At 42.1% G+C, this 23,393-nt stretch overlaps 1 protein-coding gene across 2 annotated transcripts; it reads left to right on the plus strand.

The window, feature by feature from the left end:
- The first annotated feature begins 1,021 nt into the window (after window positions 1–1,021).
- Window positions 1,022–21,630, plus strand: grhl2b (grainyhead-like transcription factor 2b). 2 transcript variants are annotated; one of them, XM_026156590.1, is made up of 16 exons: window positions 1,022–1,378; window positions 3,063–3,234; window positions 3,758–3,825; window positions 5,166–5,538; window positions 6,147–6,205; window positions 6,344–6,500; window positions 7,279–7,390; window positions 11,301–11,395; window positions 15,013–15,171; window positions 16,021–16,078; window positions 16,255–16,394; window positions 19,230–19,267; window positions 19,406–19,497; window positions 20,260–20,345; window positions 20,475–20,539; window positions 20,629–21,630. In XM_026156590.1, the coding sequence occupies exons 1-16, from the start codon at window positions 1,359–1,361 to the stop codon at window positions 20,741–20,743; spliced, it is 1,809 nt and encodes a 602-aa protein (XP_026012375.1). In that variant the 5' UTR covers window positions 1,022–1,358; the 3' UTR covers window positions 20,744–21,630. The 2 variants fall into 2 exon arrangements, with proteins under 2 accessions (XP_026012375.1, XP_026012376.1); XM_026156591.1 differs by lacking the exon at window positions 1,022–1,378 and adding an exon at window positions 1,394–1,666.
- The last annotated feature ends 1,763 nt before the right edge of the window (window positions 21,631–23,393 follow it).

Consider the following 23,393-nt stretch of genomic DNA (forward strand, 5'->3'; position numbering starts at 1 on the left):
AGATTACCTGTCATCATTCTCTTTTACTTAGACTTCATGGTATTAAATTCATTAATGCATTACACATTAAAACTCATGTCCAGGGGGTCAAAACCTAAAAATAGAAGAAGCTGTAAATCTGTTTACAGCGTTATCTGTTTAAAATCTTAAACTATTTTACCATTTATTCAGCTTTCAAAAATAACATATATCACAATTGTGCTCAAATAATTAATTTCCTACCACTTATCCTGTTTCTCTTTGACCAAACAAGTCGACATATTGTTTATATACTGAGTATATATAGTATAGTTTTATTTGCTGTGTCTCTGCTCTGTGAATGGACACTTGTGTCCATCAACCATCTTCATTAAAAAAAGAAAAATGAAGTTTTATATTCAGCAATTATAGATTGTTTGCACCCCACCTGACCACTTCCACAGTCATTGTATGACACACACACACACACACAGAGAGAGACACACACACACTGTTTGCTCTGGCAGGGTATTCCTAAACACTGGGATCTCCTTATACAATAGCTTCATTAAGGGGACAATGGCATTGTGTCAGCTAATGACAGGGCTCCTCCCTGCCTTCGCTCTGCTCTGAGATTACCTGGAACACACACACACACACACACACACACACACACACACGAGTCACTATTGAAATCTGAGGGGTCAGAAGTAAAATCAGCCGATGGGGGAATGAAAGACAGCCTGAGGCAGTGAGTGGCCAGTTCGAGGCTGTGCAGTCACGCCTCGAGTCCTCCTGTTTCAAACATAATCAATCATAACAGAATCAAATCATATCTGAAGCCGTAAAAATCCGTAAATCTAATCTGTTTCCTGTGTGTCTTCGTTTTCTGTGTCACTGCGGCGTCTTTGCTTCGCTCGCAGGTAAGGTGGGCCTCTACCTGCCCCCAGCAGCCAATCGGATCTCCTCTCCCCTCGACAGCAGCCAATCAGCGGGCAGACTCGCCCTCAGCCTCAATTGTTCCACTGTGAAAGAATTCAGAGCCACAAAGTTGACCGGCTGCCATTAAAAGAGAGTCATGGCAAATATCGCAATGCGCTAAGTATGACACGCTGATGTTTGTCACCGTAATCTACGTTTAAGGTGAGCGAGAGAGACGCAGAGGGATTGGCTGCTGCCTTACCTGCCCAGGTGGAAGGAGCGGAGGAGAGGCAAGCCAAACACAAACACAGGGAGAGAGAGAGAGGAGAGAGAGGGAGAGAGGGGCAGGGAGAAAAGAAGCGGGGCGAGAAAAAGTCGACTTACCTGTAGCCCAACTTCTGGCAACTCACTCTCACTCTATTACCTGCTCCGACTTGAAAGTCCAGTTTCACAAGGAAGAATCGTAGAGGAAGCTAAATATGTCACAGGAGACAGACAAGTAAGTGATCGAGCCAGAGGAGAGGATCTTTGCTGATTTCTACATGCGGGGGGGAGAAAGTTGTTCAAGTGTTTTCTTTTGAGTCTGTTATTAAAACGAAGCTGCTTTAAACCCGGGATTACCTTTGTTTAGGACACACACACTTTAAAAAATAATAATAATAAGGGGGGTGTAAAATGGGGCTCGCGTACCGGTTTCGCTCCGTTTGGACTGTTTATGACAGATATGAAGCTGTTCTAGGGCCTGGAGGAGAAGCTGACAAGCTTGGCGCCGTGGATTTCATTAGAGGTGAATTCGCCATTTTTGACTGATGGGAAAACCTTCAGGGTGCAAGGACTGTTATTTTTAAACACTTTAACTAAAAAAATATACTTTTTTGTGCTGCTTTTGGATATCATTGCATCGTTTCATTCCCTCCTCCTATTTAAGGCCTAGAGAGCGTGTTGGATCTGCTTGTGAATGGGAACAGTTTGTAAAGCCTGCTGGTCTCTTCTGTTGTTTTCTAACGGGATATACAAACTCCTTTATTTATTAACAGTTATTTTAAAGAAATCAACCTTTGGACTGCAGCGCTAAAATTTTAATAGAGTCAGAAGGATTTTGCTCTTGAAAATTAAAAATTAAAAATGTTATTTTTTCCTTAACAATCATAATAATATTAATAATACAGACCAGATGTTACAGGTGTCCTGCTTTCTCCAAATTCTGTGTAATTTAAATTGTAATTGTGTCTAATATTGTTATAACAGGGATTAACTGCATTAAAAATAATCTTATGCCTTATTTCATTTAGTTAGATCATTCCCAACACGATAATCAATTATTATTTCATCCATTATCATCACTATTAGAAGTATATGTTGCAACAAATATGGTTGTCAAAGTGTGGCTGCCCATAGTTGATTTTCCAGTTTTTCTGCAGAGCTGCTGTCTCCCGCATAAGTGGAAGCAGCAGGTGTCTGCCTCTATTTTGACACACAGCGTTAACATTTACTCAAACCCAGCAGATTAAAGCTCCAAAACTCCTAAACATCGCTCAGACGTCTGCTTTCCGGCGACCCTCTTTCACAATACAAGCTCGATCCAAAGGCAGGAGCATTATTTATTTGCAGCCGGGTAAAGAAAGCATGCCATCGTGCCTTTTTGTGTGACTCAGTATAAGGAAGACACAGCGGAGCTTCTCTTTTGCCCTTTATTTTCTGTATAAAGCTTTTGCATCACTGGTCGCAGTGCACAAATAGAGAAAGCGGATCTTTCATACACTTACACAGAGCTCTATGAAAGAAAAAAATTCTCATTAATATTTCCTGTGTAAATGTCTAGAAGTGTGTTGAAGCCACAAACATGAAAGCCAAATGAAAAATGGCCACTCTCAGACATGACAGGAGCATTTCGTTGTGCAAGTTGCCACATTCGGAGCCTTTCCTGTGATTGGCTGAGCTCAGAGAGATGTTGTGGCAACACTGTGTGTATTTAACTGGTCTCTGATCTGATCTTAAGTGAGCCTAAAGAGCAAAGAGGAAAACACACAGAGAAAAACAGACAGGCGTGAACGCTGCTCTAGCTAATTAGTTCATCCATCACAGTTCAGCCTGGAAAATAACAGTTGTCATGTTTTTTTGATCGCCTACCAAAAAAAACTGTACATGTGTAAAACAGTGTTTAAATCCCTGTGCTTCTCAAGCAAACGTCTGGTAGTGGTGGTCCCCAACGAGAGGAGGGCGTACACCAGCGAGGATGAGGCGTGGCGGTCGTACCTGGAGAACCCGCTGACAGCCGCCACCAAGGCGATGATGAGCATCAATGGAGACGAGGACAGTGCCAACGCCCTGGGTCTGCTCTACGACTACTACAAGGTGCCCAAAACCCTCATAAAGAGCACCTGTTGTCCTTTCATGCATCTGTACCATTAATGAAACATTCAACATAGCAAAAGTGATAATGAACTCGGTGTGTGTGCAAGTAAGCCCTGTCTAAAAGCTCTGAACACAGTTTTTCTACTGATTGACGTTTATGATGTCACTGAGATCAGATATCCCCAATATGGTCATCTCAGGCACTCACCTGCTGATCAGAGCTTTTTGTTTGTGAGGGGCAGCCAATCAGAGGAAAGCTGGCTGAAAGGAGATGAAATAATAATTAAAATGTAGCAGCATATTAATTAACATATTTTGGACATTTCCTTTCTATTTAGATTTGTCAAATAAGTTAAATCAGACCACAATGACAATTGTTTTAACTGAATCGACTGAAACATTACACAGCACAGAGGTCTGACGTAAACAGGTGACATGTTGCATGTGGGACACTAAACTGGGAGCTACAGCTCCCTTATAGGCTTGACCGAGAGTGACTTGACTGTCCTCCTTTTCTCTGTAGGTGCCCAAAGAAAAGAGACTTCTGCAACTTTCCAAAGCCACTGAAATTACAGAGGAACAGGAGAAGAGGTCAGTGAACACTCGCCTCGTTCGAAACACCACGAAAATACGCCCAACATGGTGGTCGACGTTTCCAGCAGCAGGTGGAAACAAACAAGGGCGCTCAGTGCAATGAAAGTAGACAGTTAAAAAGATGTTCTATGAAAACTGTTTAATACAAAAAGCCATTTCTTCAAAAATTGCTTTCAGTTACAATAGTAGCGAGTCATCTAATCTAAGGTCGCAGTGATATGAGACAAACACCAGGAGCATGAACGTGTGAAAATATCACAGATCAGTGAGTCTTGTTTCACTCCAAGCACTGATACTGAAAGAAAGAAGCCCAGACTGGACTGAAGCCAATGAAAGGCTCCCGCTCCCTTAGGAAAAAAGAAGAATACAAAAGATTTGATGATATAATACGCTCCGGCTCTGGGAGCAAACTGCTGTTATCTACTTACTGATCTGTAAAAAGGGAAACATCGCCTCATTTCCATTTAGACAACATGCTGCGTGAGTGTTTAGAGAAACTGTGCCTGGGAGCATCATTACATTTATTTTATTATTATTTTTCAGCTCTTCAACGCTGACTTGCAAATTAGTGCTAACCTTTAAATGAAAGCAGCTTCTCATTGGAGTTTTCTTCTTCTACATAAACCTGCATGTGTTGTATTTTAGTGGCGAACGCATTTTTACATCTTAAAATATGAAAAGGGGACTTTTTTAAAGACCTGCATTGACCCTCTGTAACCATGTTTATTAGAGTTAAGCCAAAAAACGACCCCCTGAAGTTAAAAAACAGCAAAGAAGCACAAAATACAGTCGCAATGTGATTTTTCTGGGAATCGGCTAAGTCACTGCTGTATTCATATAAATTACAAAAACCTGCATTAAACATCATCAGATTATAATCAGTGGTCTTGAGATCGCAGTTCATCAAATGCTTAGCCTTTTATGCCCTCCATGCAGGCTTTTTACCTGCATGCAACCAAAACCTGATTGTTCATAAACCAAAAAGCTTCCTGAAGTGCCAAAGCTTTTGCCTCCTGCAGACAGATTTTGCATATTCATATACAGATATCTATTTATAGTGAATGCATGTTTTACCTGTTTTATTCCATTTGTTGCTTTAGCGTACATCAAACCCACACAAAAGACACCACAGGGAACCTTTCTTTTACTAAAACGAACATCAGTTTTAGGGCTACTTATGATTATTTTTTTTATTTTATTTTTTTTTGTTGAGGCCGTAAAGAGAGCAGCAGACATTTACCTCAAGATGTAGCTCACCCAATAATTTTACTATCTAATAGTTTGTGCGTTTCACAAGGAAACACATGTAATCCTATTAATTTCATGTTTTTATTCAGGCCGATGTTGCAGAACAACCCCAGCAGCCAAAGCGAGGTGGAGATGGTGGACAACCGCGTTCAGGTCCTCAAGTCCGTCCCCGTCAACCTGTCCTTGAACACCGAGCACCAGGAGACCAAGCGGGAGCAGTTCAGCGGCTCGACGGGGTCGGGGGACGGAGGCTCTCCGGCTGTTGCCGTGGTGAAGGCCGAGGTATATGCGCCCGTCTTCATGCCAGGAGGGGGGGCTCACTACAGGGTGGAAGGAGAAGACTCGGCGCGGGTGATCTACGAACAGAGTCCGTATGAGGTGACCACGGTCAGTCACAACTCGTACGCCAAAGACGACGAGCAGAGCCCGCCTGACAGTCCGTACGAAGAGGAACGAGACGCGGTGAGAATGGAAAGAGTGTGACATGAACAGACACTGATGAAGATAAACATAGAATCGGCTTCTTTTTAAGGGAACACTGAACAAAAAAAGCACACTGTTGGTGCTAAACTTGTTGGGCATTGTAGTTTATGTGCTGTTGATGCCAGTAAATCTACAAGATAATCAGCGAATATAGCAACTGTCCAAAGCTGCTCAGTAGACCACAATGCATTGCAATGACAGGATCAGGTCTGCTTCTTTTCTTCTTTTTGCTGTGTTGTTATTATAATCCTATAAACCACCGCTGCATGAATGATGAGGTGCTAGAAGGCATGCCGGGAAGAGAAATAAAGCAGGCACTAAAACAGGAAATGTAACACAAGAGGACTGCTGATGATTTGAACTGTATATGCTGGACAGAGACTGATAAATGTACAAATATGAATCACTCAGAGGTTAAAGGCTCACTACATTCGTCCATCCGATGTGCTCCCTGTAGCTCGGAGGTCTCCAGCTGACCAGGACCTTCACGTCTTTCCACCTGCAGCATTGTTTGAGCAGTTCCTCTAAAATGTGCCTTTATATTGAATAATTTCCTCTTTTTCTGTGTTTTTGTGCCTTTTCAACAGAAGTACCACTCGCCTTCCTCTCTAGCCACAGGTGACTTCTTATTTCATCAGGAGGGAATGTAAGTGACTCAAGCCCACCTGCTATCACAGTGGCTGTGGCGTAAATGTTCACATGCAGACCATTTTGTAACCAGAAGAGCCTTTCGGTGCGATTGTCATTTCCAGTCACGGGGCTCTCGGTGTGTTTGTGTGTACAGCGACAGCTTCCAGTACACGCTGGACGCCACGCGCTCGCTGCGTCAGAAGCAGGGCGAAGGGCCGATGACCTACCTGAACAAAGGCCAGTTCTACGCTGTGACGCTCAACGAGCTCAGCGCCAACAAGCGCCTCCGACACCCCATCAGTAAAGTCCGGGTGAGCATGTCCACATCCGTCTTTAATCTCTCTTTCGGCATTATGACCTGTAGCAAGTAAAATTGCTAAAATTGCTAAAATATAAACTCAGATGTTATGAATCGGATACTGCCCAGAAGAATATGTGGAGATCAAAAACAGAGCTAAAACAAAGGTAAGAAATTAAGGAGAATCTGTTGTTCTTTTCCTTATTTTATGTGATTGGCTGCTGATCGTATTACACATTTCCAAACTCCCAAATGAGGTCACCATATGCAGGAGTAATCCCCTTGAGCTAAAAGGCTTCAAGCTCCTCCAAATGTTCACTTTTAAAGCGGATTTTCTGCTATTTTCTCTTTGTGGTGTCAATAAGAGTATTATCGCTAATGTAGTCATCTCAAGGCCCGGCTCTGGCTGCAGATGGAAAGTGCAGATAAACTCTCAGATTAAGATAGAGTCCAGTATGAAGCTGTGAAGTAGCAAAATATGTGCCTTTAACTTCATAAAATGTGATTTTTTTTTCATAGCTTGGCCATTATGATGTGAGCAGTTTGGCTAGGATAAGCAGGAAACAGTTAACCCTAATCACTCAGACAGAGTTTATTAAAACTTGGGTAAATTTTGAGGTGATCATCCCCTTTTTGTTGTTATATTGATGCAACTCTCTGGAGATAATCTGAGTCCAAAGTTACAAATAAAAGCCAAGCTGTAATATAAAAATGAATGTCAGATAGGACTGGTGTTGTCTGACTCATAAGTCGTGTTAACGTTTTGTTTTCTGTCTCGTCTCCCTCCTCAGAGTGTGATCATGGTGGTGTTCAGTGAGGATAAGAACCGAGACGAGCAGCTTAAATACTGGAAGTACTGGCACTCCCGGCAGCACACGGCCAAACAGCGAGTCCTGGACATCGGTGAGACTTTCACTGCCTCCCTCCATCTTTTTGTCTTCATGTTCCTTCCCATGTTGAACAGATGAGTGAATGAAAACGCACAAAGCAAAGGACAAGATGACACATTTATGCTGGAATGTGCTTAACCAATAAACACAGCATTGCTAAACTGAGAGCAAACAAGCCTCCACCCAGATGTCTGTCTGTGGCCGTACAGCTGCCCACCATCAGACAAAAGGCTGGGCCGTCGCACACGCACACACACCTGAGTCTCCTAATGTCTACGTATGGCTGAGACCCACCACTTAAATCCTCTAATCTCTTTCACATTACCTGGGAGACTGAGCAGAAATAATTGTGAAAAGAGAGAAAAACAATAATCCAAAGCAGGGTTCAACTTGAAGTTGTGAAACTCCATCTCACAGCATTTCCCACGGGTAAACGCGTTCTCATCTGAAGACTCGTAATCGTCACACTTTTGACCTTTTGTCTGCCGTCGATTTTCAGTTGATGCATTTGAATTTGAACCGTCTTTTTCTACGCCTTGTTGAATGAGTGTGTGTGAGAAGCGAGTAGGCGGTTTGCCTTTTGACAAGCTAGGGCCTGCTCGGAGAGCGGAGATGTAGAGGTATGTGGGAGAATTCGATGGGAGAAGCACACACAGACATAGGCAGCTTGTCAGGACAGGGAGAGGAATGCTAGCCACACTGTTACCTTAGCTGGTCGTGGTCTGTTGGAAGTAATTCTTCCCCAGTTTAGATCTTCATCTTAATTCTTATATTTATACAACCCGAGACAAGTCCCAATCAGCCTACAATTCACACACATCTTTACATCTGCCGGGAGAGACGATCCAGAGGATGCCAAACCCGTTAACATTTTGGACTTCTTTCATTTTTAGTCAAGAAAATATTGGTCAGTTTGCTCTCGGATGGGTAGATCCACTGGAAGAACTGAACATTTTCAAAGACAGTTGTGTCAGGACCACTTTAGTGAAAGTAGGCTCTAATCAGAGACAAAAGATATATGATTAATGCTGCTGTTGTAGTCATAGAGAATTCAGGCCAATATTTAGCTTGAATATATTAAGTCACATTTAAATAATATGTTATGAGCTTTAACTTGTTGCGTTTTTAATGTTTGTTCTTGATTTTTTTAAGCTGATTTTGTAAATGTTGTGCTCCATTTTTTCTCCCTGGTTTTGTGAGTCTGTTCTGTTTGTCTGTCTGTTGGTCTGTGTGGTTGGGCCGGCCCGGCATGCGTGGATTAAGTTAGGCAAGTAAGCACGATGTGGAGCAACAGTTTTCTGACAGTTGTTTAAGGTATATTAGTAAGATAAACATATAATCAAGAGTTCAACTGGAGGCTTGTTTTGTAGTTGTAGTTATGTGTGGAATAAATAACCTTTTCCCCTTTTTTCCTTTACATCCACCTTGCTTTTTATTACGTAATGACGTGCACGCTTCCTCCTGAAAAGCTTGGGTTAAAAACTTTACTTTACAAAGAAGATTTGAAGGTTGCAGCTATAGTAGAATTCAATTTGAAGTGGTAAATCCCAACTTCCAAATCAGAATTTTCAAGTGGAACACCCATCAAGTCAAATTTCCAACTCAGGAAGTTGGAGAAACCCCAGCAACTCCAACTTCACAATCCAAATGCATGTTGACATTAGTAAAACTGTAAAACAGCAACCACTGCTATGTATTTGTGGCTTGCTTATTTAGTGTGTCACAAATACACATGGAGCTCAAGAGCAAAATAAAGTCTGGACCCACAAAGGTCAGGAGTGACATCTGATTTCCGAGATAAAAGTATGCACAGCAACTTGGTTATAGCATGAGGACAAGGAGCTAGGATGGAGGATGGGTTGCAAAGCAGCTTGCAGAGGCAGCAACTGAGTTGAGCACTCAAAGCACTTTCTAGGATTCACATGGGCCAACTCAGGATTCAGTATCTTGGCATTAAATGTTTTCCTAAAGCCCTGTGGAAGATCCATTATTGACTTTTAGTCGTGTTTGTTTGGTTTACTGTGTATTCAGGACAGACAGAAAGTATAGTAGTCTTGATGATAAACAGAGCCTCCTGTTTCCTGACTGTGACCACGGATTTGAAAGTGATATGAGGCATCTAATAACAACATTTCTCAAAATGCTGAACTGTACTTTTAAAGGGATCTAGAGCCACTGTGCTGTTGCTGTGACAGGGCACCCAGGCAATCCTAGAAGATAAAACCTCAGTTTGCAAAAGGGCTCAGTGTTCAGATCCTGGATAGGAGCCCACTTTTTCTAGACGGGTTCCCAGACTACGATAAGTGCAGAAATGATCACACAGCGGACGACAATAAAATAAGAGATTGTTATAACTAAATGAAACGAGAGATGAGTCGCAAAACTTAAATAAAAAAGAGGTTAACTAAAGGGAAAGCATGCTAATTTAGGTGTTAATGAGCCAACATAAGAGTTTCTGTCATCCAGGACTGCTTTGCCCAGGTGCACCAAATGTAGCTGTCTGCTTTCCTGGTCCCTTCATAGACACATAGGAAAACACAGTTAAGAGAAAGAGTAAGATTATATGGCACATTTTATTATCAAATTACATAAATAGTCTTCAAATAACTGCAAAGCAAGAACTTGAATTCATCTCAGCATTAACATGATTACTTGGAAATTAAAGGTATTTTACTGCTGTTTTCATGTAATCGCATGTGTGCGTCTGTTTGGAGGAAGTGTGGTAGCTTTTTCAGCCTGCAATTCTTTGACACCCTGTTTGGCATTTGCTAGTGTAATGAGTTTCTGTTTATAGGTGTGCATATATGATACAAAGATCGTTATCATGTATCAACAGAGAGATATTATCTGCACACGGACACGCTCATCTTTCAAAAAGTATACATTCGTTAAAGATCATGCTGACAAACCAGGCCAGCGATCGAGGACGGGCCGTCGTCCCCGCAGCTTCAGCTAGCTCAGACTGCGCGGCGGTAACTCGAAGATATTCGGTGATCTGAGGTGAATAGCGAGTCGTGGGGGTTAGTGGGGATGAGGCGGGATCCGTCGTGCCCCTGGGCAGCGTCACAGAATGGATCATTTGAATGAGCCTACTTAAAGTGGGCTGTTAGCAGACAGGCATGTTGTTGCTGCTCGCCTTGCAGCTTTGTGCACCTGTTCAGAAAGCAGGAAGTATTGCTGTAACGGTGGTTAGGTTGAGGGAGGAGATGAGCAGTCACTGACAGAGGGGGCGGGGGGCATTGAACTGACCACAATTGGATCTCATCCTCCCACACGAAGATTTTTATTCCAAGGCTATTTCTTGGAGATGATGGATGGATGATGGATTCTATACTTTACTTAGTGGCAAAAAATTGTGTGGCAGGCAATGCTTTCTTCATTATCTGCATATTTGTGGCGTTCCTTCCAAATAACGATATAAACCTTTGGAAATGGGCCACATGAGCACAAATCTCTCCGCAGTTTTACAGTCTAAATCCTCAAAATGAAGGGACGCGTGAAATCTCTTTGCTAAAATAGACAGACGTAAATTCATTCTTACAGTAATGATAGTCATGATTCACTCTTTACATTGAAATAAAATCCCGGGCCACATGTGAGTCATTATGCCAGCATACCACAGCCCTGCAAGTCCATCCTGTTTGTAAGTCTGAGGTCAACAATATGAATCTGATGCACTCATCTGACTGGCTTTTAATGTGGTCCTCTGCGGCCAATAGTCTTCTGTGTTTCCTCCTGCTGCCTTTGAAGCCCGAGTCTCTGTTTGCTCTTGCCGATAAGGCTTTATCTCACAAAAGTGAAGCGTGTCATTTCATTGCTTATCTTAAATAACAATAGCTACCTGCTTTTATTGACCGGTTTGAGGGGCGGTATGACTGTTTGCTGAAGAACTCATACTTGAAATGAACCGTGTGTCCCCACAGCTGATTACAAGGAGAGCTTCAACACGATCAGCAACATTGAAGAAATCGCCTACAACGCCGTCTCCTTCACCTGGGATGTGAACGAAGAGGCCAAGGTACAAATTTATTACGGCTGGGTGTGTGTGTGTGTGTGTGTGTGTGTGTGTGTGTGTGTGTGTGTGCGTGTGTGTGTAGGAAATAAATGTCATTGTAATTTTCCCAGAAACTCCATAGTATTTACTCTTGCTGGAGGCGTGTTGGAAATAAGAAAAAGCAGTGGGACAGGTTTTTTGAGCTGATTCAGTTGTTGGCAAACAAAAGCACTTTCGAATGTGATGCAAGCACCTGCCTGACCCGTAGGCATCACTAACGCTCTTGCGCTCATTTTGAAATCAACAATTGATTCCTAAAACGTTGGCAAATGGTTTCTGCCGCTGTGATCGGAGTGGTTTTGACTGCGTGTCATAAAACTGCCGGGCAGTGTTGCGTAGCTTTGCTCTGTTTGTCCTCCTTTGTGGCCACTCCTTAAACGGAGCCCCGCCGGTGTTTGAACTCCAGAGTGCCCCCAAGGGCCAACACACACACTAGTCTCCGTCCCCACCCTCTGTTGTTTGTTTTGCCCTCATTTCTGTGTGAGCACCAGCGACTGTGTGAATCACTCCGTGTTGTGTGCCTCTTTCATTGTAATAGCAGCCTGGGGACAAAGACAGTGCTGGAGAAAATGCAAGCTCACTTCTCTAGATAAATATTTGCTCTGTCTGTTCATCTTTTTCTGTCTTTCTTTCCTTCTGTCACTCTTTTTGCCTCTCTGAATCTGCACAACTATTGAGCCTGAACGTATGCATGTTGAACCACGGAAACAGGTGTACTGCCCTGCTAGTTTAGTGTATTTGCTCTTCTCTGTCAGGACTAAAAGAAAACCAGGAGGACTTTAAAGAGACAGAGTCTTTTTCACTTCCATGATATGTTTTTACACGCCTGATATGCCTGATAGCAAGTTGAAAAACACTGCTTGTCAAATGAATAAGATGTAAGGCAATAAAGAAGAACACAACACCCAGAGGCTGAGCCTCAATTAAACACAATAGAACTATTTTCAGAGTAAAGCGCAAATGATATGGTGTGCACGCCTGAAACAGAGGTTCCTGCTTTAAGTGCTTTTTATTTGAAGAAAAACTTATGTCAGGGGCCGCTTTAGTCAAAGGAAGATTACAACTGTTATACTGTTCTATTGTGTGAAGCCTAAAGAGATCAAAACAGCTGCAAAACCCAGAACAACAGTTGCGACATCAGACACAGCAGAAAAAAGAGGGGCTTAGGTGATGGTGGGTTGCAAAGTGGCTTGCAGATGCAACGTTTAAATACTGTGCCCATGTCAGCATGTCCTTTGACATTGTTGATTTGACTCATCAGCAGTGGAAAATATCGAATATTAAGAGTTATTGGCCTTCTTTTGTTGAGCTGCATTCAGAAGTCACAGTTCTGTCACCAAGAAATCACAGTTTTTGTCCCAGTTTTGGGAGATTAATTTTTATTTGTTTCCATTCAGTTTAACCTTTGCTTTTAGTGACAGGTTAGGTGCAGATACCAAAAACTCCTTGGTTAGGTTTAAGAAGAGGTTGTGGTTTGGGTTACAATATGGTTGTTTACACCATTATCCCTGCAGACTGAAAAGTGATGCCTGCCCAGTGACAGCCAGGGACGTTTGCAAGCACCACCTTGTAATGAGTTGAGAGTAACATACCTGTTTCACTATTTTCTAATGCCCGTGGGTCACGGCACTGAAGCCTAAAAACACCTTGTGTCTATCAGAGAGACACAGCTTTGTTAAAACAGCAGGATTTGACCCGCCCGAGCATAAAAATGGACCAATGCTACATAATATTTAGACACAAGAGCCCATCTGTCTAGAGAGAAAAGTTATTATTGTACGGGAAGACAAACAAACTACTCTGAGAGAAATGGGAGATTTTTTTGTTAGCCCTTTGCACAAGTACTTGATTATTTTTATTATATTTATTTATTATTTTAAACTTTTAATGGAGTTTATTGCTTCATAAATAGAAACCAGAGAGAGTGCACAGCATAAGTTCCCATGTAATATTTTATTTTCATTTTATGAGGCCGAGTAATCTTCCTACATGTCACTAAAGTACATCTCAAGGATTTAAGCTGGTAGTCTTCCAACAGGGTGCTGTTGAGAAACAGTTACTCGATCTTTATCAATTTTTTTCTTTTCTTTTTAGCGGCTCACCTTGCTCTGCCATGTATTTATAAACGGGTGGTGCAGTTAACGGTTGTAGCTTTGGTGTTTAAATAGAAAAATCAGAGAAAATAAAAGTGAGAGAAGTACTGCAGAGCAGAGAATAATAAAAGAATGGCGCTTTAGCATTGACCCTGCCTCTTCTCCACAGGCTTTCCTCTTGGCTGCTGTAGATAATGGAGTTTTTATGGTTCAAGTTAATGACCAACCTCCTTGGCTTTTGTTGTACTGCACATTTATAACACAGACCAAAGATTGATGGCGATGTGTGCCGAGGCTTGACGAACAAGAAAAGCAGAAACATAACAGATTTTTTTTTTTCTAACTGATGGGAACACCACCACATGAAAAAGAAAACAGTTTCTCACTGATCTGTTATCTCTGTACTTTTGATTTTTATCTGCTGAGATGAAAACACATCGCAGGGGAAAGGAATTTTGTTTGTTAGACACTTAACAGCCAAGTGTCTGTCAAAAAAAGGGGGGGAAAGGCTCCCACTGGCTAACTAAAGGTGTTTCAGAGCTGACAAAACTCTGTATGCCGAACATTTGAGTTTTAAAATTAAAACATGCTGGCTCGCTTTGGAATTTAAATATGGACAGACTCTAACAAGGTGCTGGAAACATTCCTCAGACATTTAGATTCATATTGAAATGATAGCATCACACAGTTGCTGCACGTTCTGTGATGTGAATCTCTCATTTCACAACATCCCAAAGGTGCTCTGTGGGATTGAGATGTGATGGCTGTGGAGGCCATCAGAGTACATCTGAACTCATTGGGGTGATTTGAGATTTTGCGTGTTATACTTCTGGAAGCAGCAATTAGAAGATGGGTACATTGTGTTTAAATGATACTCAATTGGTACTAAGGGGCCCAAAGTGTGCCAAGAAAATTTCCCCACACCATTACACCTACAAGCAGCCTAAATCATTGATGCAAGACAAGATGGATCCAAGGTTTCATGTTGTTTATGTCAAATTCTGACTCCACCATCTAAAAGTTGCAGCAGAAGTTGAGACTCATCAGACCGGGCGACATTCTTCCAATCTTCCAGAGTACAATTTTGGTCAGCCTAAATTTTCTGTTCTGAGCTGACAGAAGTGTCACCCAGTGTGGTCTTCTGCTGCTGTAGCCCATTCAGAGATGCTCTTCTGCATACCTTGGTTGTAAAGATAGTTATTCGAGCTCGTGATGCCATCCTGTGAAGCCTAGAGATGATTGTGTGGGAAAATCCCAGTAAATCCGTTTCTGAAATACTGTCTGACAGCTGTCTGATGCTGGTTGTCTTGACCATGTCTGCATGCATAAATGAACTGAGTTGCTGCAATGTGATTGGCCGATTGGATATCTGCGTTAAAGAGCAGCGTATCTAAAAAAGTGAGGACTGAGTGTACTTTTATTCCTAAATTGCAGAGTTAAAGTATTTTAACATTTCCACCTCTCCTTCCTTGTTCTGTGTCCCTGAAGATCTTCATCACAGTGAACTGCCTGAGCACAGACTTCTCGTCTCAGAAGGGGGTGAAGGGTCTTCCTCTGATGATCCAGATTGACACTTATAGCTACAACAACCGCAGCAACAGGCCGCTGCACAGGGCCTACTCACAGATCAAGGTCTTCTGTGACAAGGTGATAGATCACTTCTTCTGTATTTCTCTATATGTGGAGTCCTTTAGCCAGAACCAAATGCGCCTTATTTGTTTAGTAAGTTTGATTATTCTTATTTTCTTGACTCATTTCTCAGGAGAGATTTTAAAGGGACAGCCCACTCCAATCGCACATGTGCATGTTTACCCTCTGGCCTATAATGCCGTTTTTGTCCATCTAGATTGTTTTGGTGTGAGTTGCCCAGTTATGGAGATATCAGGTGTCTGCCTTTTCTTGAATACAATGGATATAAAAATGCACTTGCCTTGTGTTACTCAGGGTGACAATAAATACCCTCAAAAACTCTTTTCATGAACTGTGACCTGTTTCCTTAAAAAAACCCTCATTAATCTTTGTTGTGAGCTGTTTCTTTAATAATTAAAGGCGCCTAAAATGTGTGACTTAAAGAAGTTGTAGTTTAAAGGACTATAAATGAAGTTCGTGCCTTCATTTTCTGTACAGATTACATAACAGCTCAAACAGTGAACTAAATTCAGAAGCTTGAACAGAAATACGCTACTGTGAGTTTAACTGCTGTCTGGTTTTGTCTCAGTTCATGTGGCATTGACGTGAAGTCATTAAGCTGAAGTTACTTGTGTGTTCTGAGCTGCTGGGAGTTACCAGTAAGAGGCGCACTCACTGTAAAATATTCAGACAGGTAGCTGCAGTGAGGCAGTTATATCATGACATCAGTCCTCCCTCTAGTGGTCAGTTTATGCATCCTCTGCACAAAATGAAGCTTACACACACACACACACACACACAGATGTGTTTTTTTTCTGAGGCTTGTTCGTATACACAAACTGATGTCTCTTTTCTTTTTGTTTCCAGGGAGCTGAGAGGAAAATAAGGGATGAGGAGAGAAAACTGTTACGCAAGAAGTCGAAAGGTACGAGCCGAGTGAGAAATAATTTAGTTTTGAATGAAAATGAAAAAATAATCAGAGAAAATTATAGCTCCAGGGTTCAGTTTGAGGTTTGCAAATCACTGTGAATATATCTCCCCTTCATAAGTAATAATTGTTGCTATTCATATTCTGCTTTTTTCATTTGGACTTATCTCCAGGGAAAGACGGAGGCGTCGGGGTGATAAGTGCCACCAAGAAGTCCGACACCACCTATTTCAAGACCATGACCGACTTGGATGCCCAGCCCGTGCTCTTCATCCCCGATGTTCACTTTGGAAACCTGCAGAGAGCCGGACAGGTAGGTCACCTCTTCTTTTTCAAGCAAACTTTGTATTTTTGCAAAAATGTAACCCAAAATATCTGAATTTCACACATGTCCTTAGAGTAGATAAAGAGAGCCCCAACTCAGTAGGTGGCAACATGAAAGAGGAAACACAATGGGATAAACAAAGACCTATTAAGAAAACTGGATAAAAGGAACAAATAATGGCGCGCCTGCAGAGCCTACAGGCTGAGAGGAAGCTTACCTCGAGTCTGTCTTTGGCAGAATTAAACAAAAGAGATGAAAATATATGAAAATGTTCAGTCATTAATATTATCTGTGAGTGGTGAAAGTATGTGAACCTTGAGGATTAGCAGGTGAAATGAGAATTGGGTGTGAAGTGATACCATGTTTTTATATAGCGAGCAAGGATCAAGGTCTGATCTTTTTAATATTGTGGAGGAAGTGTATCGTGGCATGAGCAAACAAGACCTATGAAAAAGCGTTTTTGTTGCTTCTACGGCTGGAAAAGGTTACTGAAGCGTCTCTGAGGAGTTTTAACTCCATCAATATACAGTCAGACACAAATAAAGACTCGGTGGGTTCATAAAAATCACTCCAGATGTGTAAAAGCTGTAGCACAAGACTGAAAAACAAAGGTGTGCACAAGAAGGCTACAAGAGAACGCTACTGCTGTCCATCTGCTCTTGGCCAGAGGAGCCCAAAATAAAGTTTAAGGGTATAAATAAGAAGCATTATGTTTGGAGATATGAAAACACTGAATCCAAACACGCAAGAATTCAACATCCTTCCATATTTCAAATTCAAATTCAAATTCAAATTTTATTTGTCACGTACACAGTCATACACAGTACGATATGTAGTGAAATGCTTGGACAACTGCTCGTGACCTAAAGAAAACAAAAAAAGGAAAGGCTATGAATAAGATAGGAAATAAATATGAAAAATTAAAAAGGGTAAATTTAACTAGGAAGGAATAAAATATAAATTAAGGTTAAAAATGAAATAACTGTACAACACAAATTAGAATGAAGGGTAAATTTAACTGGGAAGAATAAGATAAAATATATAAATTAAAGTTGAAAATAAAATAACTGTACAACAAAATACACAATACACAATATAGAACTATATAAGAATGTATGAAGAAATCTAAATATAAATAAATATATACACAATAACAGCAGCTGTACAAGTATTAACTGGAAATGAAGAATATAGTGACCAGTGTTGTGCAAAAACAAAGTCCAGAAAGTCCAGTGTGTGTGTAAGAACCATATGTGTGGGTCAGTACTGTGTGGTGGTGTGATTGAGAGACCGTATCGCCTGCGGGAAGAAGCTCCTCCTCAGTCTCTCTGTGTTGGTCTTCAGGGAGCGGAATCGCTTTCCTGACCTCAACAGAGAGAACAGTCTGTTGTTGGGATGGCTTGGGATATTTTGGGATATTTTGCTGGATCTGTGCCCGGAAGGATGAAACAATGAATATAAGAAGCAAATTATAACTATAAATTATACAATCAAAGAAGAATAAAATTAACCTGCTTCCTGAAAGTCAGTATTCCAGACATCCTTTTCTCCAGCAACACTTCCCAGTATTTCCTGGGGGAACCTGGGGCATTCCCAGGGTTGACAAGATATACAGGGTGTATCAAAAAGAATAATCCGATTTCAAAGTGCTTTCATTCCTCAGCCATTTAACCAGTAACGATCAAAACACGTCCTCTTTGCTGGGGAAGCAGAACAGCAGCCGTGACTCCAGACATACTTGCACGAGACGAGTTTGACTATTGTTTGGACATATGCTGCATGTCTGGAAATGGGACACATTACACATTTACATGTAAAACTTTACATTCGGCATGGATTTTAAAATTTACTGCAAGATACACCACCCTGTATAATAGTGTTACGGCCCCTTCCTCCAAGAAAACCTAGAAAGGGAGGCCCCCAAGGGGCATTCTAACCAAAATCTCAAAGCATATCGACAAACTCTTTTTGACCTGGAGGATCAACAGTTCTACTCCAGGCTCCTTCAAGAGCCTTACCCTATCCCCAAGGCTCAGCCCAGCCTCCCTGCACATGAAAATCATTTGGGGTGGCCGTAGCTCAGGAAGTAGAGCAGGTCATCTGTTAACTGGAAGGCTGGTGGTTTAGATCCCTGGTTGCTTCAATCTAATGCATCCATCGGAATATGAATCTGTGTGAATCCTAGATAGAAGAAGGGCTTGTGTGAATGAGCAGGTTTAGAAAAGCTATATAAGAACCAGATGGTTCACCAGTTGTTGCCTTTAGAATCTCATCCAAACCTGGTGCCTTGCTACTGGGCAGCTTCTTAACTTCCCCAGCAACCTCTGCCATTGTAAAAGTCTTCCTTCTTCACAGAGGACTTTTGGCAGGGTTTAGGAGTTCCTTGGTCAGAGGTTCTCCTCCCAAACTGAACACGGCTTGAGCTAAGCCCTGCTATCCAAGTCCTAAAAGTTCCTAATCCAGTAGAAATCTTGTGTAAGGACCTCAAATGTCCAGTTTATATTCAGAAATCCATCAACATTGTGGAGTTAAATATACTCTGAGCATTACACCTGATCAGTCACCTCGAACATGGGGTGAAGTCATCTTAGAAGGTTCACATACATACCCCAACAGAAATCTGTACTACTCGAGAAGTTTCTCCAAAAACAACCGAGCAAAACATTCTCGTCTCATTTGCTTAACTGTTTTTTAAGGAGCCATGTAAATCGTATATGTGCAGAAATATAGAAAATTCCAAAGACTTTTAGATTTATTTCTTCGTGTTTTTATATTTTCAATAAGATTAATTTCTGCCACTAATACCTAAAGCTTCCTTTTCAGGTGTTTACCTTCAACACAGAGGAGATTGAGAGAGAAGGGTGAGTACGCGTCAACACGAAACTCCTGTTTTCATACAAATATAAGTCATGCAAATGAAAGCAGTTTAAGTGCACATCACCGCAATGGAAAAAAGAAGACGTGCTTGCGCTTGACCTGACGCTGTTCTGTGTTTACAGGAGTGTGGTGGTGAAGAGGATGTTCAGGTCGTCAGATGAAGATCTGTGCCCGTCTCCTCACAAGCAGATCAAAGAGGAGGCGCACAAGAGAGGTACGAGCACGGCCGCCTTCTCCTACACCTGGACGTCATCTCTTCTGTCTTCTTTAAGTGACCTTCTAGAAATGACAAAGTCCAGGAAGGATAGCAGGGAAATACGCAAGAGAGTTTGACATTTCTAATGATTAACGATGCAATTTATAACAAATCAGGCCCGAGAAAGGGAAACACCGTGCCCAGAACCTTTTCCATCCAGATATTTTCCATCATACGTAACACGAGCAGCACTATTTACGCTTAGTAACAATTCGATCATTTTGATTTAACTGATTATTTGGATAAGCAACATGAAACCGTTCTCAGAAGCATCTATGATTTGTCTCACCGGGTAATCTTCTGTATGTTAGCAGATAGAGGTACATTTAGCAGCTGTTCTGGAGCTTCACAGATGCTTACGTTTCCATTTCTTCCAAGCACTTCTTCTTCTTCTTCTGTGAGACTGAAAGTTCATTCCTTGCAAGGTTCACTGAGTCACACCACCTCCTTTTGCAGCCTCCCTGCTGTTATGAAACTGCATTTTTCAGATTTCCGATCGCTTATTTAGTCTGTAAAATGTCACAAAAACAAAATGTGTTTGTGTGGCCCCGAAGGACTGTTGACATCAGATGAAAAGTAGTAAAAGGATTTATAAATGGTTGCTGATTAGTTTGACAAACACAATACCTCTAAGTGCTTCCGTCTGTGCACTCCAATCATAGGCACATTATTATGTATATAAACTAAAAGGTGGCCTGCTCTCCTCCCTCCTGTCTGCAGTGCTGCTGTATGTCAGAAAGGAGACAGACGAGGTGTTCGACGCTCTGATGCTGAAGTCTCCCACGCTCAGAGGCCTGATGGATGCTGTGAGTGATGCCTCTCTGTTTGTACGTGGGAACTAATGTCAAAGGCACAGTTTGTTTGCAGCCCGAGCGCCTGTTCATAAGCTGCTTTTTTATTTTTGCTTCTTTTCTGTTTTTTTTTCTCATCGGTAGATATCAGAGAAATATGGCGTGCCGACGGAGAGGATAGCCAAGGTGTACAAGAAAAGTAAGAAAGGGTGAGTGAGGCAAACAAAAGGAAGAGGAAACTAACTTGGAGCTTGAACTTTTTCCACACGAAATCAAACTTTTGCTGTTTTTGCGGCAGGATCCTGGTGAACATGGACGATAACATCATCGAGCACTACTCCAACGAAGACACCTTCATCCTCAGCATCGAGAGCTACGCAGACGCCTTCAAGATCATGCTGACGGAGATTTGACAGCTTGTTAACTGACTCAAGAGACTGTGGGGGAAAAAAATCAAAAGAGACACTGTGACTGGTTGATAAGCTGACTGGCATTACTGGAGACAGTCCACTGGAGCTGTACAGATGCTTTGAGGTCAACGTGGAAACACGTGATATCTCTCCCACACTGTTACACTATGAAGCAAATTGCATTTCCTGATTGTCTTGTTGAAAGGACGTTCCTATGAACTGGTTTGGGGTTAGATGATGGACCACAGATTCGTATTCTCCAGTTTCACAGCATGTTTGTTTTGTATAAAAGAATATGTATGCTTATCCTCATTCTGTACAGACTTTATGTTGCCAAATAACACATCAGGAGTAGACTTGTGAAATGCTTGATGTACTGTATTTAGCTGCAGCTTGATTTAGTTTACCCCAAGTAATTTAGTAGCTTTGCATGCTGGCCTTTTTTTGTTAGATGTTATTTATTAATGCTTTAATGAGATTTTAAATTTCGCAATTTATCCAAGAATTTCAAGTGCTACATTTTAGTGACTTTTAACTAGTACTCTTTAACAGTACTCGTTAAGTTTTAAAATGTCATATCCCTTCATTTCAGCCGTGTTGTAGTATTTACAGGTCAAAATAAATATGATTTCTAGTCCTAAATGAGAATAACATTTGAAGACTAAAAACAATCTCATTGGAGACACGCGATATGCTGTTGTTGTTGGAAACTCAAGTGTTTGGTTGTGTTGAAAAATTAATAAAGGTATGGCGATATCATTTTTTGGCAAAACTGTGATTAGGAGTCTGTGAGTTAAATGCTAGCATGCTCACTAGTACACAAGGAAAGACTGTTAGACTAAACATAGAAAAGTCTGGTTGCCAAACTAATAAATTACATATACAAGTGTGTTTTCTTTGTGCATTTTAAAGCAGCTCAACATTAAACACAATGAATAGAACTGGAGTCAAAGACAGCAGCTAGAGCTGTACTATGCTATGTATGTATGTATATATAAATATATATATATATATATATATATATATATATATATATATATATATATATACATATTCTGTCTACCAGCTACTGGTAGACAGAACAATCAGCCGAGACTGCAAGACCAGACTGACCAACCTGTGCACTGCCTGGATTGATTACAAGAAGGCCTATGACTCAATGCCCCACAGCTGGATACTGGAATGCCTAGAATTGTACAAGATCAATGGGACCCTAAGAGCCTTCATCAGGAACTCAATGGGGATGTGGCGTACAACACTAGAGGCCAACTCCAAGCCCATAGCACAAGTTACCATCAAGTGCGGGATCTACCAAGGAGATGCTCTGTCCCCACTGCTGTTCTGCATAGGCCTGAACCCCCTCAGTGAGATCATTAACAAGACTGGCTACGGATACCGACTACGGAACGGAGCAGTTGTCAGCCACCTCCTGTACATGGATGACATCAAGCTGTATGCCAAGAGTGAACGAGACATCGATTCACTGATCCACACTACCAGGCTATACAGCAATGACATTGGAATGTCGTTCGGACTGGAGAAGTGTAGTCGGATGGTAACAAAGAGAGGGAAGGTAGTCAGAACTGAGGGGATTGAACTACCAGAAGGCAACATTGCAGACATAGAGGACAGTTACAAGTACCTGGGGATCCCGCAGGCAAATGGGAACCATGAAGAGGCCGCTAGAAAGGCTGCAACCACCAAGTACCTGCAGAGGGTCAGGCAAGTCCTGAGGAGTCAGCTGAATGGTAAGAACAAGATCCGGGCCATCAACACATACGCCCTGCCCGTGATCAGGTACCCTGCTGGGGTAATAAGCTGGCCAAAGGAGGAGATAGAAGCCACTGACATAAAGACAAGAAAGCTCCTGACCATGCATGGAGGGTTTCACCCCAAGTCCAGCACCCTGAGGCTGTACGCTAAGCGGAAGGAAGGGGGCCGGGGACTGGTGAGTGTCAGCACCACAGTCCAGGATGAGACAAGGAACATCCAAGAATACATTGGGAAGATGGCCCCAACTGACCGAGTGCTCAGTGAATACCTCAGGCAGCAGAAACCCAAGAAAGAGGAGGGAGACGAGGAACCATCATGGAAGGACAGGCCCCTGCACGGTATGTACCACCGGCAGATAGAGGAGGTGGCTGATATCCAGAAATCCTACCAGTGGCTGGACAAAGCTGGACTGAAAGACAGCACAGAGGCACTAATCATGGCAGCACAAGAACAAGCTCTGAGCACAAGATCCATAGAGGCTGGGGTCTATCACACCAGGCAAGACCCCAGGTGCAGGCTGTGTAAAGATGCCCCAGAAACAATCCAGCACATAACAGCAGGGTGCAAGATGCTAGCAGGCAAGGCATACATGGAACGCCATAACCAAGTGGCCGGCATAGTGTACAGGAACATCTGTGCCGAGTATAACCTGGAAGTCCCGAGGTCAAAATGGGAGATGCCCCCAAGGGTGGTGGAGAATGACCGAGCTAAGATCCTGTGGGACTTCCAGATACAGACGGACAAAATGGTGGTGGCTAACCAACCGGACATAGTGGTGGTAGACAAACAGAAGAAGACGGCCGTAGTGATCGATGTAGCGGTTCCGAATGACAGCAATATCAGGAAGAAGGAACACGAGAAGCTGGAGAAATACCAAGGG

The sequence above is a fragment of the Astatotilapia calliptera genome, chromosome 22 (assembly GCF_900246225.1).
Source record: "Astatotilapia calliptera chromosome 22, fAstCal1.2, whole genome shotgun sequence".
NCBI lineage: Eukaryota > Metazoa > Chordata > Actinopteri > Cichliformes > Cichlidae > Astatotilapia > Astatotilapia calliptera.

Excerpts from the sequence above, each read along its gene's own strand:
- grhl2b (XM_026156590.1), top strand. The coding sequence starts at position 1,359 with ATGTCACAGGAGACAGACAA. Across the intron at positions 11,396-15,012 it reads ATGTGAACGAAGAGGCCAAG|ATCTTCATCACAGTGAACTG; the intron begins GTACAAATTTAT and ends GTGTCCCTGAAG. Across the intron at positions 15,172-16,020 it reads TCAAGGTCTTCTGTGACAAG|GGAGCTGAGAGGAAAATAAG; the intron begins GTGATAGATCAC and ends TTTTGTTTCCAG.